The 16,457-nt window shown below is 38.0% G+C and overlaps 1 protein-coding gene across 2 annotated transcripts in view; it reads left to right on the forward strand.

The window, feature by feature from the left end:
• LOC106876830 (multidrug resistance-associated protein 1-like) overlaps window positions 1-15,634 on the forward strand; it is a 58,169-nt gene extending 42,535 nt beyond the window's left edge. The window contains exons 17-27 of one of the 2 annotated variants that reach the window (XM_089339653.1): window positions 284-451; window positions 1,036-1,213; window positions 3,092-3,218; window positions 4,761-4,872; window positions 6,777-7,008; window positions 8,080-8,390; window positions 9,841-10,040; window positions 11,228-11,351; window positions 13,381-13,482; window positions 14,863-15,009; window positions 15,379-15,634. In XM_089339653.1, the coding sequence (XP_089195779.1) occupies window positions 284-451; window positions 1,036-1,213; window positions 3,092-3,218; window positions 4,761-4,872; window positions 6,777-7,008; window positions 8,080-8,390; window positions 9,841-10,040; window positions 11,228-11,351; window positions 13,381-13,482; window positions 14,863-15,009; window positions 15,379-15,609 (1,932 nt within the window). In that variant the 3' untranslated portion in view covers window positions 15,610-15,634. The remainder of the gene's footprint in view (window positions 1-283; window positions 452-1,035; window positions 1,214-3,091; window positions 3,219-4,760; window positions 4,873-6,776; window positions 7,009-8,079; window positions 8,391-9,840; window positions 10,041-11,227; window positions 11,352-13,380; window positions 13,483-14,862; window positions 15,010-15,378) is intronic. The other variant, XM_089339652.1, reaches the window with a different exon arrangement.
• The last annotated feature ends 823 nt before the right edge of the window (window positions 15,635-16,457 follow it).

The raw sequence follows: 16,457 nt of genomic DNA on the forward strand, positions 1-16,457 counted from the left end.
AAATATTTAAACCGGCGATATCCGACCAAAAGTATTCTGCCTGTTTTATGTTCAAACTGGCCAGATTTGGTCTCACACACCAACCCTACAATATTGTTTTAAAAATTAACAGCTACCTCATCAAAATCTCATAGCTACAAGATAATGTATGATTAGTTCAAAACAATGTAGATGAAAAAACATTAATTTTGGCAGGATAATGCAAACACTAAAGGGTTAAACAGTGAAATTGAAATGACTCCTACAATTCTTCTGTTTTAATATTTCTTTTCTTAATCCCCAGGGTATCAATCTAAGTGGTGGACAGAAGCAGCGGATCAGCCTTGCTCGGGCTGTGTACGCTAACAAAGACCTTTACATCTTAGATGATCCTCTCAGCGCAGTCGATGCCCATGTTGGCAAACACATATTTAACATGGTTTTAAGTGAGACCGGATTATTAAAAAACAAGGTATTTAATGCTTTCTATTTGTATCTTTTCTTAATTTTTATTTCTGCATATGAGATGTTGTTATTAGAATCATTAACATGTCAGGCAAAATGCATGGCAGGATTTTGTCCAGCTTCACGTCCTGAGTTCTAATTCCACCGAGGTCAACTTTGCCTTTCACCCTCTCGGGGACGATAAAATATGTACCAGTTGAGCACTGGGGTCAATATAATTGACTTACCCCTTCCTCCAGAATTGCTGGCCTTGTGCTAAAATTATAGACAATTATTCTTGTTTTGCTATAACTACAGGGTGTCCACAAAGTCTGGGTACATGGGGATTAACACATACTTTAAGAAATTATTATTTCTTATATTTAATTGTTTGTTATGATTTTATTTACTCCATGTACCCAGACTTTGTGGACACCCTATAGATTCTCATACTGTTAACAATTCTTTGATGATGATGATGCCATCCTACCTGTATTTTATACGAATTTATGTTGTTGTTTTTGTGTGTAGTTTTCCACATTTAGATATTTGAAAATCCCATCGTTATATTTACTCTTTTTTTTGTTGCTTTTATTTTTCTTTTATCACCAGACCCGTATATTTGTGACACACGGTATCCATTGGTTACCAAAAGTCGACAAAGTGATTGTGATGTCTGACGGAAGTGTATCTGAAGAGGGCAGCTACGATGAGTTAATTAGTCACAATGGTGCATTTGCTCAATTTTTGTTGACCTATCTAAACGAGGCTGAAGATTCAGATCCTGAGAGTAAGTTGTCTTCTATTCACACACACACACACATCAAATTATGAAATTAAATATATGACAAAGGTTGTTGTTGGCACTCCGTCGCTTACGACGTCGAGGGTTCCAGTTGATCCGATCAATGGAACAGCCTGCTCGTGAAATTAACGTGCAAGTGGCTGAACACTCCACAGGCACATGTACTCTTAACGTAGTTCTCGGGGATATTCAGTGTGACAAGGCTGGCCCTTTGAATTACAGGCACAACAGAAACAGGAAGTAAGAGTGAGAGAAAGTTGTGGTGAAAGAGTACAGCAGGGTTCGCCACCATCTCCTGCCAGAGCCCCGTCGAGCTTTAGGTGTTTTTGCTCAATAAACACTCACAACGCCCGGTCTGGGAATCGAAACCGCAATCCTATGACCGCGAGTCCGCTGCCCTAACCACTGGGCCATTGCGCCTCCACATGACAAAGGAACAGGAGATTATACAATGAACTTCATTTTGAAACTCTGAGGAAGCTATAAGATGATACACATGCACTCGGCTCTGAAGGCGCTGCATCTTATAGCAGGAACAGCTGTAAGCCAATGAAGTTGATTACCTAATCTCCTGTTCCTTTGTCATTTAATTTCTGATTACGATCTGTACTTGACTGGTGCTTTATCCTGAAGCATTATGTATATTGAGTTTTAACACCAAGTTATTAGTATTGCTATGCCTCATCATCATCATCATCCACTGTTTTAAATCTGGGTTTTGTACTCATTAATAGGGGTGGTTGGATCTACCTCAATGCCTAGCAACCGAGGTAGGCAGGTAGAGCCCACCCCAACCTTTGGGCTGGCTGGTGCCCATTCTCCTTTGCTATCATGAGGCTTTTTTTGGAGCTGGATTTTCTATGGGGAGCATGCCCTTGCTTACCCCCAATCTCACTTTCTAGACATGGGTGGTCCCGAGACCAAGGCCTCTACCACGATTTTTAAGAAATGTGGTGGAAAACTAGCTCAGGAAGGCAGGGACGCTACTCCCTGAGACCCTTTTCAAAGCCCCCCTACATATGTGAAATCTTAAATGTGTGGTTTAGGAGCTTGCTTTGCAACCATGTGGTCTCAGATTCAGTCCCAAAGCAGAAGTATTTTGTAGTATAACCCTGAGCCAACTAAAACCTTGAGTGGATTTGGTAGATGGAATTGAAAGAAGCCCATTGGATGTGTGTGCACCTTTGTCTATAAATCACATGATGATTGTAAATGAGCACCATTGCCATTCAGGTAATGATTGTTTCCACTCTTCTATGTCTAGCCATGGGGAAATATTACCTTGCTTGGCTACAGGTGAGGGTTGGTGACAGGAAGGGTATCTTGTTGAAGAATATCTTGCCATAACAAATTTGGTCTGACCCCTGCAAGCATGGAAAAGTAGACATTAAACAATGATGGTTATGTGTGTATGTATGTTTATTCTTGTTTGGTCTGGATGAAGGGATTCTGTCTCTGTTCTTTGCAGACTCTCCAAGACTGGTCTGATTGATGTTGTTACTGTTTCACTTAAACTGTTACAAGTCAATGACTGTGCAAAAAAAGAAAACCTACACACAAACATAACAGGATTCTTTCAGTTTCTGTCTACCAAAACCTTGTTAGTAGAAGACATTTACCCAAGGTGTCAAGCAGTGGGACTGAACCCAGAACCATGTGATTAGGAAAAAAGCCTCTTAACCATACAGCCACAACTTTAAAAGTACATTATTCAAAAAATTAAACAGTTTTCCACACTTTCAACTATAATCAAAAGATTAAAGTTTTCCACACCTTCAACTATATTCAAGAGATTAAACAGTTTTCCACATCTTCAACTATATTCAACTAAATTTGTTTCCTTTGTTTTGTTTTCTCTTGCAGTAAATGAAGTAAAATCGAAAATATTGCAACGAGCTGCTTCATTTGTCTCAAGCTGCTCAGATGGTGAAGTCAATGAAAATATTAAAAGCATTTCAAAGAGAAAGGACAGTAAGGTATCAACTACCAGGTATTTAAGATTTGTTCAATGTTTTTTGGGGTTTTTTGTGAAGTGGGGAACTCACAACTCCTCCATTACTCTCTAGCACATAGTATGATTGTTTTGGTGGGGTTGTTCTTGATCCCTAGTAATTATAAGGCCAATTACCAAGTTTCCATTCCCTTCTCAGTTGAAGGGTCTTGTTTTGCCAGTTGCTTGGTGATCACACTGGTGCTGGTGCCACATAAAAAAGCACCCAGTACCTTCTGTAAAATGATTGGCATTAGGAAGGGCATCCTGCTGTAGAAGCCTTGTTGAAGCAGGGAATTGAGCTTAGCCTGGTCCTTTGGCTCATAAGCTCCTGTCAAATCATTCAACCCATGCCAGCAGGGAAGGAAGGTATTAACTGGTAAGTGGCCAAGATTACAACACCCAACCCTGAATGGGGTGCCAGTTTGCTGCAGGGTTCAATGCCACCCATTTTGAGGGGAGGGGCATGTCAACTGTATCAACCCCAGTGCTTGACTGGTACTTTATCAACCCCAAAGGGATGAAAGGTAAAGTCTGACCTCAGCAGGGTTAGTATGTACTTGATACACTTCCAATTCACACATAAAGCATGATGGGCCACAATCATGACCCAGTTTGATGCATTTAATTTATGGGCATTTGTTGAGGTCTAATGTCACTCAAATGCTCCAATATCCCCCAGAATGCAAGAGAACTAAAAGTTCAACTAATGACTTTTCAGATGATGTAAAACTTTCCACCATTATATACTAAGAAGCTATTTTAACTATTTTTTGCTTTTTATGAGTTCGTGGTTGTCTCGTTTTCATAAAATGTGCTCAGCAGTCCATGCTATGTAAGTGCAAATCCCAGCACTTTATGGGTTAAACAGAAATTATATAACTCTCTTATTGTCAGATTTTCTTGGCATCAGTTCTATTCTAATCACCATAGTCCATTCATAGTTGTCTTTGATTCCTTATCTGAATACATACAATCATGTTAAGGCAACATCTGGTTACAAGATGTTCATAGGAGCAACAAACTAGAAGTCAAAGATAAACCGATTTCTAAAGACATTTAAGTATTAACGATCAATGAATTTAATATTGATATGATTTATAGATTTAACCTTATTGATACCAACCTGCCTGAAACTGCTTCTGATTCATCAATACAAAACTTTCTGTTTTAAAATGGTTTAAATTAAAACTGTCCATGAAAATTTCATATTAATTTATGTTCCAAACATCAGCTTAATAATAATAATAATGAGTCATTTTACTAAATTCTTTATTTTCAAAATAGGGTATCAAAATGGTTCAATGTTGATGCACGTGTGCATGTTGCTTGACACGCACACGTTGCTTGATGAGTGCAACAAAATAAAAAAATAGCATTTCCAGTTGACAGAGATCAACAGTTTCAATCTTCTGTGGTCCCTATTTTACTTCATTTAATGTATGTCACTAGTTTCCATTGAATTAGCCATGAATATTACACTTGTTATTTTCCCCTATAAAACTGAGGTTTGTTGTCTTTGTATGTGATTGCTGCTGACAGGAGAAGAGCTAGTTCAGTCTCGAAACGATCTCAGAGTATTTCTTATGATGGACACGATCAAGATGTGGCTGTTACTAAGTTGATTCAAGAAGAGAAAATGGAAAAAGGCACTGTAAGTATTTCTATTTTATATACCTATTTATTTATGTATTCTGTTTGTTTAATAGGCACAGGAGTGGCTGTGTAATAAGTAGCTTGCTTCCAACCACATTGTCCCGGGTTCAGTCCCACTGCTTGGCACTTTGGGCAAGTGTCTTCTACTATAGCCTCGGACTGACCAAAGCCTTGTGAGTGGATTTGGCAGACGGAAACTGGAAGAAGCCCGTCGTGTGTATATATATATATATGTGTTTGTGTGTCTGTTTGTCCCCCCCCCCCCCAGCATCGCTTGACAACCGATGCTGGTGTGTTTGCATCCCTGTAACTTAGCGGTTTTGCAAAAGAGACCGATAGAATAAGTACTGGGTTTACAAAGAATAAGCTCTGGGGTTGATTTGCTCAACTGTAAAGGCGGTGCTCCAGCATGGCCGCAGTCAAATGACTGAAACGAGTAAAAGAGTAATATTGTTTCTAATATAAGACCTGGAATATAGAGGGAGGAGTACGTCAATTAAATCGACCCCAGTACTTGACTGACCACAGAGCAACCTAACAGAAGCTTTTAAGAATTCTGCCAGTTGGAAGAATGAAGTCACATAGCTTAGTGGTTTGGGTGTTGCACTCATGATTGCAATATCATGGTTTCAGTTCCCATACTAGGCACTGCATAAAATGTCCGTTAGCGTTTCAGAGTATATATTTCTCACTATGGCGTTTATGTAGCTGGAGTCGGGATTTATGTATAATGATAACACTTATAAGTAAGTTATAAATGACATGTTTATCAAAATATATTCCTACTTCAAAAGTAAAATATATTTATTATCTATTTCCAAATATAAAACTAGTGTTACACAAACAGTCACCAAACCGGCTATAATCCTCCAAGAATGTTCTAACTAGGTCAAGGTTCTCTTCACACCATTCATATTCTTATCAGGACTTTGGTGTGGTTTATTCATTCTAGAGTCGGTGTTTTCCATTTGAAATACCCATTTACAAGCTTTTGATTTCATACCTCTCTTCAAGTTCATTCTGAAGTTAATGTTTTATATTTTCATGCTTGCTGCAGACTCAAAGCAAGTCAGTTTCTGAGCTTTTTTCCTTTAATGGAGATGTTGATTTAATGCTACAAAACAGGTTTTATATGAAGTTAAAACAGATTCAAGGCCAAAACAGAAGAACTCTATTCAAAGTCTTTACAATCTTCTTTCAATCAAGATAGAAAGAGAAACATTTTAAGTGTAATAAAGTTAATGTTTATCTTGAATTTTTAGCATCAGTAGAAGTGGGGGGGGGGACTTATAGAGAAGGTTAAGTAGGATTTCTGAGAAAGGGATTAGGAAAAGTATTTAGTGCAGTAACTGGGGTTAAGTGAGATTTTTGTTGTTGGCACTTTGTCGCTTACGACGTCGAGGGTTCCAGTTGATCCGATCAACGGAACAGCCTGCTCATGAAATTAACTTGCAAGCGGCTGAGCACTCCACAGACACGTGTACCCTAAACATAGTTCTCTGGGATATTCAGCGTGACACAGTGTGACAAGGCTGACCCTTTGAATTACAGGCACAACAGAAACAGGAAGTAAGAGTGAGAGAAAGTTGTGTTGGAAGAGTACAGCCGGGTTCGCCACCATCCCCTGCCGGAGCCTCGTGGAGCTTGAGGTGTTTTCGCTCAATAAACACTCACAATGCCCAGTCTGGGAATCGAAACCGCGATCCTATGACCGTGAGTCTGCTGCCCTAACCACTGGGCCATTGCACCTCCACTAAGTGAGATTTAAATAAGCAAGAAGTAAGGCAGGTGAGATAGAGAGATTTAGGTGAATGGAATGGAAATGTATCAATTCCATTGGCTAAGGAATTTCCGACTTCCATTTGTGCTGCATTAACTGATGTCTTCTATATTCTGCTTCAGGTTAAAATAGCTGTGTTCCTCAAGTATGCCAGAGCCCTTGGTCTTTGTCTTTTCACCTGGGTTTTTATACTGATGATCTTGAATCAAGGGTCGCTTATGTTTGCCAATATTTGGTTGAGCCAATGGACAGATGACCCCTACCTCAAAAACCTCAACAACACAAGAAACCCAGAATACAATACAAAGAACTACATATATTTATCAGTATATGGTGCAGTGGGCATTATACAAGGTAAGTTCTAATTTCCTCCCTTGATGATGATGAGGAGGAGGGAGAGGATGATGTTGGAGGAGCATCTTTGCACATTAATTATTTTAATTTTTTTCTGTATCAGTCTGGTTTTAGTATACCTGACTCCAAGAAATTGTAGAACACCAGACTAAATGCCTCAAATTACTTTGAGTTCCAAACTCAAATGTTGATAAACATAAGTCTTTGACTTTACTGTCCATTCTTGATTTGTAAAAATATAAGACACCATCTCGAGTGTGGCCGTTTTCGTGCGGGTGACACGTAAAAGCATCCACTACACTCTGAGTGGTTGGCGTTAGGAAGGGCATCCAGCTGTAAAAACTCTGCCAAATTAGATTGGAGCCTGGTGTTGCCATCCTGTTTCACCAGTCCTCAGTCATATCGTCCAACCCATGCTAGCATGGAAAGCGGACGTTAAACGATGATGATGATGATGATGATGAAGTACCAGTAATTACTCACTTTGACTAAATCTCTCCTCTTTGAATTTGTGCTTTTTGTGCCAGTCAAATTTATTATTATTGATTAATGTAATTAAATAAGTATTAAATTTGACAGAGTAATCTGAATGTTAAAGGGTTAACAAAGCTTTCGACTGTGTCTGTGAATCTCCGATCGAAACTGCTTGCTTATGGGTTCCACCTGTCTCTCTTTACTTACATTGGTAACTTCCTGTCAAACTGCACTAATGCTACAAGTCCAGGCAGAGCTATCTAGATTCACCTTATTTAATTTCCAGTCTCACTAAACATACCTCTTACGTTAGTTTCAAATTTTGTTGCAAGGCCAGCAATTTCAGGGAAGTGTGTAAGCTGATTACATTGACCCCTATGCTCACCTGGTACTTATTTTATTGACCCCAAAATATGAAAGGCAAAGTCTACCTCGGCAGAATTTGAACTCAGAATGTAAAGACGGAGAAAATGCCACTAAGCATTTTGCCTGGCACGCTAATGATTTGGCCAGCTCATTAACTTTCATGCCTCATATATTTCTAATGATTCATTAATAATTATGCAAATTTATTCATTTTTGTTTCTTTAAATCTAGGTATAAATGTTTTGGTCTATGCTCTAATGTATGCAATGGGCACCATCAAAGCGGCAGCATCTATGCATTTTAGACTTCTGGACAACATCATCCATTGCCCAATGTCATTCTTTGACACAACACCAATTGGTCGCATAATAAATCGCTTTTCCCGAGACATAGATGTTGTCGACAATACACTTGCTTTCATCATTCGAAGATGGCTCCAGATAGTGCTGCAAAGTATCGGCACCATCATCATTATTGGTTACAGTACTCCGGATTTTTTGGTCGTTGTTCTTCCTATAATGCTTGTCTATTACATCATACAGGTAAGTACAAAACGGTTCTGGTGTTGAAGCTTGCTTCCCAACCACATGGTTCCAGGTTCAGTCCCACATCCTATGTTAACAATTTTTAATATTTGCATAGCAGCGCCAGGAATGCGTTTAATATGTACATTGGTATATCCAATAACTTTACACCACTGTATGCAGTGGCTATATAAGCAATGTGTTCGGAAGCAGGAGTGAATTAGATGAGTGCTGATGAAGGGGTAAAAAACCCCGAAATATGGCATATACAACAATTACCCATTTTTGTTTTCTATCTCATTTTTGTTTACATCTGATGTCTCGATACAAAACATCATCATCGTTGTTTAATGTCTGCTTTCCATGCTGACAAGAGTTGGACGGTTTGACTGAGGACTGGTGAACCAGATGGCTGCACCAGGCTCCAATCTGATCTGACAGAGTTTCTATAGCTGGATGCCCTTCCTAATGCCAACCACTCCGAGAGTATAGTGGGTGCTTTTACATGCCACTGGCATGAGGGCCAGTCAGGCGGTACTGGCAACAGCCATGCTCAAATGGTGTTTTTTTTACATGACACCTGCACAGGAGCCAGTCCAGCGGCACAAGCAACAACCTCGTTTGAATGTTGTTTTTCATGTGCCACTGGCCCAAGTGCCAGTAAGGCGACACTGGTAACAATCACGCTCAAATAGTGCTTTTTACGTGCCACTGGCACGGGAGCCAGTCAGCAGCCCTGGCAATGATCATGCTCGGATGGTGCTCTTAGCGCTCCATTGGCACGGATGCCAGTCATGCAGTGCTGTCATTGAATTTGATTTCAATTCCACTTGCCTCAACAGGTCTTCGCAACATTGTTGCAAAAAATCAATGATGGCTAAAATTTCTGTAGAAATAACCTTAACAAAATTATACAGCAGAAAACACTTACCCAAGTTGTCATGTGGTGGAATTGAACCCAAAATCATGTGGTTGAGAAATAAATCTATAACAGTAAAAAACAAGTCCATCTAATTTTGAAATTGTCATCTTGAAAGGTTCTGTGACTCTCTTTACTCTTTTATTTGTTTCAGTCATTTGACTGCGGCCATGCTGGAGCACCACCTTTAGTCAAGCAAATCGACCCCAGAGCTTATTCTTTGTAAGCTTAGTACTTGTTCTATCGGTTTCTTTTGCCGAACCACTAAGTTATGGGGACGTAAACACACCAGCATCGGTTGCCAAGCAATGTTGGAGGCACGCACGCACGCACGCACGCGCGACGGGCTTCTTTCAGTTTCCGTCTACCAAATCCACTCGCAAGGCTTTGGTCAGCCCGAGGCTATAGTAGAAGACACTTGCCCAAAGTGCTACGCAGTGGGACTGAACCTGGAACCATGTGGTTGGTAAGCAATCTACTTACCACACAGCCACTCCTACGCCTATAAACTACCACTAATTTTTTTTTTTTTCCTTTTTTTTGTTACAGACAGTTTATATCCCTTCATCTCGGCAGCTGAAGAGACTAGAATCGACAACAAAGTCCCCGATTTATACTCACTTCAGCGAATCCATTTCTGGTTCCAGTATGATCCGAGCCTTTAACATCGAGCAAGATTTTATAGAAGAGTCTCGCACTTTAGTCGACAAAAACCTTGTATTCGTTTATGTCAACAAAAGTTCAAACAGGTATGGTACCGAACCAACTTTTTCCCTTCTTTTATTGTATTTAAGTGTAATTAATATAAAATTAATATTAAATTCAAATAATTTATCTTGATACAATTGATTTAAACTAGAAATGATGTCGCTAAAACAAATACTTTTAAGGATTTGCATCTTAAGATGAGAAATATTTATGCTTTATTTGTCCATTCATTCATTTTACATCTATTTTCCTATGACAGCACAAGTTAGATGAGTACATATCATTCAGAAAGTATTCTTAAAACCAGATGCCCTTCCTGTTTCATAATCCTTGCTTGATTTTCAAGTAATCAAGTAGTCTTCATTCCATTTGTCTTCTAAAGCACAGAGCTACCAAAAAATTTGTTGACAAGGTTATTTTGACGAAAATCAAGATCCACAGCTCATTGTGCACCATTTCTCTTTCAGTTTTTGCTAAGTTTACTTTAAAACCTTGATTCTAGTCCTGGAATTTTTTTCTCTGAATTTTCTGCAGAATCAGCTATAATAACTAAGTCATCTGTAGGTTGAATTCCCATGGACAACTCAGTTCTTTAAATGGGAAGGAGCTGAGGACTGACCCCTGGTGGACCCCTATATGCATGCTAAATTTGTCACTGAACTCCTTAATAACTGTGCCTCTATACATGGCTTGAGTGACCCTCACATGCCATTCACCTAATCCTTGTTTCCATAGCAACCACAAGATTACAGAGTATGAAACTTGGTCAGAGATGTTCTCAGGCCAACAAGTGCTAGGCCAACTCCTAGTTAGTCCTTCTCCGGCAGTTGTTTCACAAGATGGACATCACCAGTGATACCTCTTTCTGGTTCAAAGCCAGACTGCATGTGCTTTCCTAATCAATTCAATCACTAATCTTTCCATAATTTCTATAATCTGACCAACAGTTTGGTGCCTCTTTGACCCTCGCCTCTTTTCCTCCCTAAACCCTTGTAGCAGTTGTCAATGATGCTATTATACCAGTCATTAGGTAGGACACATTCTTGTGCCACCAGGCTGGGTATATGGGTAACCAGCCTATGTCCTACCCCACCAAGTATTTTAAACCATTTACTGTGCAACTCAGAAATCCACTCAAAATTTCACGACCCTTAAATGCATTCTGTTTATCTTCAAATACTTTGAATTTTGACAAATTCTTAATATATTTCTTGTTCCTCTTTATTAGATGGTTAGGAATTCGGCTTGAATTGGTTGGAAATCTGATAATTATAGCAGCTTCGTTATTTTCCATTCTCGGATCAGATATAACTGGGGGCCTTGTTGGTCTTTCCATTTCTTATGCACTCCAGGTAAGCAAAACGTTTCTTTATATAGTTAGCCGGTGGGGAGTGTAGCTATGGTTTATCCAAAAAAAATACTTTCAAACTCTCAGAAACAGAATTATAGTAGGGTGTATTTAATTTGTGTTGCACTCACAATCACTAGGTGTCACAGACAGGGACTGGACATAAAACCATGTGGTTGAGGTGCAAACTTCTTGACCACCAAGCCACCCCTGTATTGTTGCATTGAAATCTATCTTCATTGATGAGACTAGAGAAGGTTGAAATCACGTGGTCTGGTGGTCTCAGTACTGGAGGTGGCAGGGATTTATCTCTCCCTGCTAGTAATATAAACAAGAGTGCATTTTGCACCAAAAGCCAATATGAGAGGTTCTCTCTTAGTATCTACTGCAGTATAGTTTGTTCTAACAGAACATCTATTTTTAAGTGGGGATAAAGATTACTTCTCGGTGTTAAGACTACCTCTGTTGCTAATATATCATTGCTATTATGTTAAACTGTTGTATGTCCAAATTTGGCCAAATGCGTCTTTTCAATATTTATTTCTGCAGCTTGCAATAGCCAGTTCTTTTGGTCACACTACAGGGTGTCCACAAAGTCTGGGTACATGGGGATTAACACATACTTTAAGAAATTATTATTTCTTATATTTAATTGTTTATGTCATGATTTTATTTATTCCATGTACCCAGACTTTGTGGACACCCTGTATTATATCTCCAGCTGCTTCAGATGCCAAGATATGAAAAATTGTCAAAGTGTAGTACAAGGGTGAATGGTGAAACTATTTTTTCATTTTCTGAAAAAGCATTGTTTTGGACCTACGACACTTTTGCATAATAGCAATGATTTATACTTTCTATCCTCAAACATTTCTCAATTCCTTTTTTTCTTTTTTATTTAACGTGTGACAAATTATGCTTTATTTCTTCCATTCAGATTTCCAATGACATCAAAATAAAAAAAAAAATTTAAGAATGACACAGTTGGGTGGGGTATAACTTAGGGACACCATCTGCATGAAAAGCTAATGTTTAAGTTGATGCTAATATAATGAAGTAAACCCCCCCCCCCAAAAAAAAAACTTTTCTGAATTTAAATTCTCTTCTTTCCCTTCATTACAAATTTAATTTTAATGATTAAAAACTTCTTGCTTCACTCATCATCAAACGTCCATTTTCTATGTTGACATGGGTTGGACAGTTTGACAGGAGCTGAAGAGCTGCCCAGGCTCCATGTCTGTTTTGGTATGGTATCTATGTGGCACTGGTACAGGTGCTTTTTACATGGCACCAGCACTGACAAGTCCACCAGGTTAGGAATGCTCAGCTGGAGAGGGGTGCAAGGAGAACCCCGCTTTTACTTAGCTTGTACTAAATATATTAGTACCTACTTAACTATATAAAAACAATGGATTTATTTCCCTTCCAATATTAGTACCTAAAACTGCCTCTGGCTCTGAGTACAAATGTCTTGTTTTCATAAGTTTTGAATTAAAATTTTCCACCAAACCTTAGTCACAATTTATGTTCCTAACACTAGCTGAATGATAACTAATTTATTTTACTAAATTTCTTTATTATATTTAGAATTAATTGAAAGAAACACAGAGCATCTCAGAATAAATACGGTAACGAAAGGGTTAAAATATATAATAGAGAAACAATTCCTAACCCTTTTGATACCAACCCGGCTGAAACCACCTCTGGCTCTGTAGTACAAATGTCTTGTTTTCATAAGTTTTGAATTAAAATCTTCCACCAAACCTTAATCACAGTTTATGTTCCTAACACTAGCTTAATGAAAACTAAGTTATTTTACTAAATTCTTTGTTATATTTAAAATTAATTGAAAGAAACACACAGCATCTCAACAGAAATATGGTAACGAAAGGGTCAAGTCAGAGGTCATCTAAAAAAGATGGAGATAGTTCTTTTTTAATCTTTAATTCTGGTTTTCAGATAGCCAATGCCTTTCAAGGATGCTAAAAAAGGATGGAGGTATTTCTTTCTAAATCTTTATTTTTGGTTTCCAGGTAACCGGTGCTTTAAATATGTTGGTACGGATGACTTGTGATTTGGAAACGAATGTTGTGTCTGTAGAAAGGTTGATGGAATATACACAGATTCCTGGAGAGGTAAATTTTGGTATACTTTTAACTTTTTTTTTAATTTTTATAGTATTCTTTTATTCATTTGTTTATTTCAGTGATTGAACTGTGACCATGCTGGAGCACTGCTCTGAAGAATTTAGTCTAGCAAATCGGCTCCTGTACTTATTTAAGTCTGACACTTATTCAATTAGTCTCTTTTGCCAGACTGCTAAGTTATGGAGATGTAAACAAAACAAACTCGAGCAATATAGTGATAAACACGCATGCACTCGTATATATAAACACACTGTATATATGCATATATATATATATATATATATATATATATTTTCCCTTATGAGGTTTTTTCACGCTAGCTACTTGATAAATTCTTATGAAAGAATTCATCCTATTTTGAATTAATATATATATATATATATATATATATATATATATATATATATATATATATATATATATATATTTCAAAAGTTAAACAGAGAAGGGAAAATAGATGAAAACTGAGCAAAAACAAGAGACACAAAAACGCAATACCAGGAACATTTGCAGCTGATTTTCTCATCAGTTGGTATCCAAGACATCATAGCAGCTTCGTGGTATTAAATATGTGTGTGTATATTTTATTAAAACTGCAAAATCTCATTGTTCCTCAAGGGTTTCGCATGCCCATTCATCAGACAGTTATGATTATACAGGCTGATACTCTGAGTAACAGTTTTTGAAGTTTTTTGTAAGGGGTCAATGAAATAGTATTTACTCTACTTTTGGTTTCAAGTACTTAACCTAATTTTGCACATGTTCTTTCTTTGTGTGTGTGTCGTTAGTCCCCATAACTCTGTAAGGAGCATAGGGCCATGATCTTTTCATGCCAGTGGATACGATCTTGGTCTGCCCTCCTTGGTTTCATACCAAGGGAGGCTGATTGCTTTCGCTTCATCCTCCATGCATCCTTTTCAGGTCATCCAACTTTCCTTCAGATTGTGTGTATGGGTGTGGTCTCTCTTTTATGTTATTAGTTTCAACCAGAGGTTGGGGTCATGCTGGAGTACCACCTTTGCTGGAATAGATACACACACACACACACACACACACATATATAAAAAGTAGACAGACATCCCTCGGTATACTGGTATATCTGTGTGTCCACTACTCATTAGTACAATGCCCAATCTAGTTAAATTATTAAAAACTGCACAAGGTAGTAGGTTTATTAAATACTTGATTAAGCATTTAAATGCATCAAATGACATTTGTTTCTAGATAAAAATCTTTCAAAAATGGAGTCTATTTACATTTGTATATATTCCTAGTTTTAACTCTTTTTTTTTTTTCTTCAAAAACTGAAGAAATCTTTCTTCTTCTTCCTTGAAACTTACTTATTTTCTTTAATCTGTTTCTCTTCAGGCTGAATGGCATATTCCAGAGAAAAAGCCATCAGATAGCTGGCCCGATAAAGGACAGCTTGAATTCATTGACTACAGGACTCGTTACAGAAGTGGTTTGGATCTTGTCTTAAAGGGAATAAGCTGTACCATAAAACCAAAGGAAAAGGTTAGATTTCTGATTTATTCAAAACTTTTATTATTCAAATAACAAATAACAAATCAAATAAACCTGACCAAACTCTTCTTCTGTTACTATGATGTTTCATATTTTACAGAAATAGGTTGCCATCGTTTTTATACTCATCTGTTCTCTTGAATGTTCCATACACATTGAGAGATTTAAACATGGCATTACCAATCAATTTTTTTTTTTGGTTTTGTTTTTTGTTCGTGCTGAAATACCAAAACTACTAAAAGTTGTTGGTATGAAGGATAAGTGAAATACCTCGGCCAGGTATTGAACCAACCTTGTCACCGACTTAATGCCATCTTCAGTGCAATGTCAATTTCTTGATATTAATTTCTTTTGTTGTAGATGGGCATTGTTGGACGTACTGGAGCTGGCAAGTCATCGTTAACACTGTCATTGTTTCGTATTATTGAAGCTGATAAAGGCTGCATTGTAATTGATGGCCACAACATAGCTAATATGGGTCTCCATGATCTTCGAACCAAGCTCACAATTCTTCCACAGGTAAAAATATTTTGTTCGTCGTTAAACACCAGCTATTTGCAACATCTTCCTCTTAAACATTTTACTCCATAAAGGTATTTTGACTACTCTTGACTTACCTGAGGCCCTTGACCCCTGATGGAGTTCTCTGGATGCTGTCAGAACATAAAATATTTCTAGGGTATTTTTTTGTTTTTTTAAACCTGGAAGAGCTCCTCCATCTCCAAGTCTGACCACAAATTATTTCTTCTTCCAGAAGAGAGAAAGATGCACAGACAGAAAGAAATAATTTGAGAGAGAGAAAGAGAAAACTTTACCCAAGTATATGACTGGTATTTTAGTGATCTTGAAATGGTGAAAGGCAAAGTTGATCTTGGAGACTCAGAAATGGGTCCTGGGAACTACTTTACTCACCTGACTAAAATATATAAAATGAGAGAGTGCAAACAGCCCCAAAATTACTGGACAACCAACTGAGAGAGGTCAAGGTTTTTGTGTTCCAGTATGACCTTGGATGTATCCATGACCATGACACTTCACTCTTAAATATCTCGTTTCACTTAATTCATCATCATCGTTTACATCCCTTTTCTTTTTCTTTTTCCACATGGGTCAGATAAAATTAGAGGCAGATTTTGTTCCTCTGGATGTTCTTTTTGTCACCAACCTAATCATTACCTGTTTTCATACAAGGTAATATATACCCCTTGCTTGATCCCTTCAACACAAACAGCTCAATGGATGGGCATGTTTTCATGGAAGATTGCAAGCAATAGGTCCAGGCGTGGCTGTGTGGTAAGAAGCTTGCTTCCCAACCACATGGTTCCAGGTTCATTCCCTCTACATGACATCTCTGCATGATATCTTCTACACTCAGTTACTCACGCAAACACACTCACTCACTCACGCAAGCACTCTCACTCAAGCACTCTCACTCATGC

Source organism: Octopus bimaculoides, chromosome 22 (assembly GCF_046866305.1).
Source record: "Octopus bimaculoides isolate indiv1 chromosome 22, ASM4686630v1, whole genome shotgun sequence".
NCBI classification, from domain to species: Eukaryota; Metazoa; Mollusca; class Cephalopoda; order Octopoda; family Octopodidae; genus Octopus; species Octopus bimaculoides.